The 2,582-nt window shown below is 53.4% G+C and overlaps 1 protein-coding gene across 1 annotated transcript; it reads left to right on the plus strand.

Annotated features, from left to right (window-relative positions):
* Positions 1-385: 385 nt before the first annotated feature.
* Positions 386-1,849, plus strand: DQ04_03271050 (putative protein kinase; the record flags this gene model as incomplete). The annotated part of the gene is made up of 1 exon (XM_009312686.1): positions 386-1,849. One exon carries the CDS (start codon positions 386-388, stop codon positions 1,847-1,849), a length of 1,464 nt encoding a protein of 487 aa, XP_009310961.1.
* Between the last annotated feature and the right edge of the window lie 733 nt (positions 1,850-2,582).

Consider the following 2,582-nt stretch of genomic DNA (forward strand, 5'->3'; position numbering starts at 1 on the left):
TGTCTTCATTCCATCGCGTGCTCTCATGCTGTCTCTCTCTCTCTCTCTCTCTCCCTCATGCTGTCTCTTTCCTCCTCATGTCTGCGTGTGCGTCACATAGTGGCGCATTTAGTCCTTGTTGCGCAGAGTGTACGTGTTGAGTGCTCCGTGGTGTGCAAAGGAAGGATACGTGTGTGGCTCGCTCTTTTGTTCCCGCCCATATCCACACACACACACACACACACACATATATATATATATATATATATATATATATTAAAATAAATATCCCTTCGTATCTCTCCGTTGCGTTGCTGTTGGCACATGTCGACAGTGAATCGGNATATATATATATATATTAAAATAAATATCCCTTCGTATCTCTCCGTTGCGTTGCTGTTGGCACATGTCGACAGTGAATCGGCTGCGGTGCCTCGAGAAGCTCGGTGAGGGCACGTACGGCGTCGTCTACAAAGCAAAGGAGCTCGCCACGGGGCAGATCGTCGCGTTCAAGCGCATGATAGTCAGCAGCGAGGATGAGGGCGTGCCCGCGACCGCCATCCGTGAGGTGTGTCTCCTCAAGGAGCTCCGGCACAAGAATATTGTGTGTTTCCATGACGTGCTCTTCGAGCCGCCCAAGATGACGCTTATATTCGAATACTGCGAGTGTGACCTTAAGAAGTACATGGAGCGCAATCGCGGCAGCGTGATACGTGAGGCGCCGCAGATATTGAAGCAGATGCTCTTAGGGCTGCGCTACATGCACCGTCGCAGCGTTGTGCATCGCGACTTGAAGCCGGAGAACGTCCTCATCAACATTAATCGCGTCGGACGAGGCGCGAATAACGGCTCAACAGCAACTGTTAGGGGCGATGGTGCTCCAGTGGCGATACCACAGGGTCTTAGCAACGGTGCCAACCCCGCCCACAATGCCGGGTCTAATCGCGGCGCCTCGGTAGACCACAATAACAAGGACAACAACAACAACGACGACGGCAGAAAACCCGCTGACAACGCCAGCGGCGATGGAAGTGGAAACGATGGCACTCAACTCGTGGTGAAGCTGGGCGATTATGGCTTGGCGCGGGTGGAGAACATCCCGGTGAAGAAGTACTCCCACGACGTCGTGTCGCTGTGGTACCGGAGCCCAGATGTGATAATGGGGTCGGCGCTCTACGGATTTGCAGTGGACATGTGGTCCATCGGCTGCATCTTTGTGGAGATGTTCACCGGCAAGCCGCTGCTGAGCGGGCGCACCGACGTGGATCAACTCGTCCGCATTTTCCACCTGCTCGGTACACCCACACCGGAGACGTGGCCATCAATGATGAGTTACCCGAAAGTCACACAAATGATTGAGGCGGCAACGGAGTTTGTGCGGGAGCAGCTACGGACGACGAGTGCCCATCAACAACAGCAAGACTTCGTTGCTGCGCGGCGGCCGAAGAACGTCCAACAGGAGGCGACACGGCACAGCAGCAACGAGCCCAATGCGGCTGGAGTCTCCGCGCACTCATCGGACGGGGACACCATCTGCAACAGCACTATCAACCAAAACAATATTAATAACGAATCGATGGATCCTCCACGGAAGGAGTACAACTTCCGCCCCGAGTTACAGTTCCCGCCAGCGCTAGGTGAGTACTTGGAGGTGTCACACTTCCGTGAACGCGCCGGTGACGACGGCGTGGACTTGCTGCGGAAATTACTTCAATACGAGCCGTCGCATCGGCTAACGGCGCACGAGGCGCTGTGTCACCCATTCTTGAAGAACGTGACAGCGCCAGTGCAGCGGCCTATCGATGCGATGCAAGCCCTCCTGCGGCAGTCACTGGAGGAACACGGCCTGCTGGACATGTGTGACGCATAATTATTTCTGGATATGAATGTAAAGTGAAAGAGGAAGTCAGGGTTTGTGTTGTAATAGTCTTAGGGCCGCTACTGCTGCTGCTATTGGTGCCGCTTTCCTTCCCTTCCCCATGGTGATGTTGTTTTATTGGTGATTTTTTTTTTTCTTTGTGGCATCTCCCTCACCCTCCCTCACTCTCACACACACGCACACTCACCACCCTCCTGTGGGGTGGAGTGTGCCTCTGTGGAAGCAGACCCCACGCGTCCATGTATTTTCTCTACGTGTATTTGTTAGATTATTTGTTTCCTCGCCTCTTCGCACGGTCCCTCTCTCTCTCTCTCTCTCTTGCTCTCCTCACCCCCCGCCTGCCCGTGATTGCGCGTGCAGTAAATGCTTGGAGCAGCAGCGCACGTCGCCATCCACGCACCCACCCCCTTCCCCAACCAATTCCCTCTCTTCATCCCTCTCTGCTGCTGTTATGGCCGTTGTTGTTCCGCATTCCCGCGACTTCGCCGGGGTCGGGCAGCGACGGAGGACATTTACAGCCGCCTTCACGCAAACTGCTGAGCGGAAAGTATATGACAGCGAAAGGAAAAGAACTAAGAGAAGAAGAAGAAGAAAAGAAACGAAAACACACAGAGGGGGAGAAAAACCACCAGAGAGATATGTGAAGCCCCCCTAAGAAGAACTGAGGAATTTAAGTAAGAGGGCATAAAGACGAATTTAAAACAAAAATAAAAAAGCAAAAGAA

Source organism: Trypanosoma grayi (assembly GCF_000691245.1).
Source record: "Trypanosoma grayi strain ANR4 Tgr_327_V1, whole genome shotgun sequence".
In the NCBI taxonomy this organism is placed as follows: domain Eukaryota; phylum Euglenozoa; class Kinetoplastea; order Trypanosomatida; family Trypanosomatidae; genus Trypanosoma; species Trypanosoma grayi.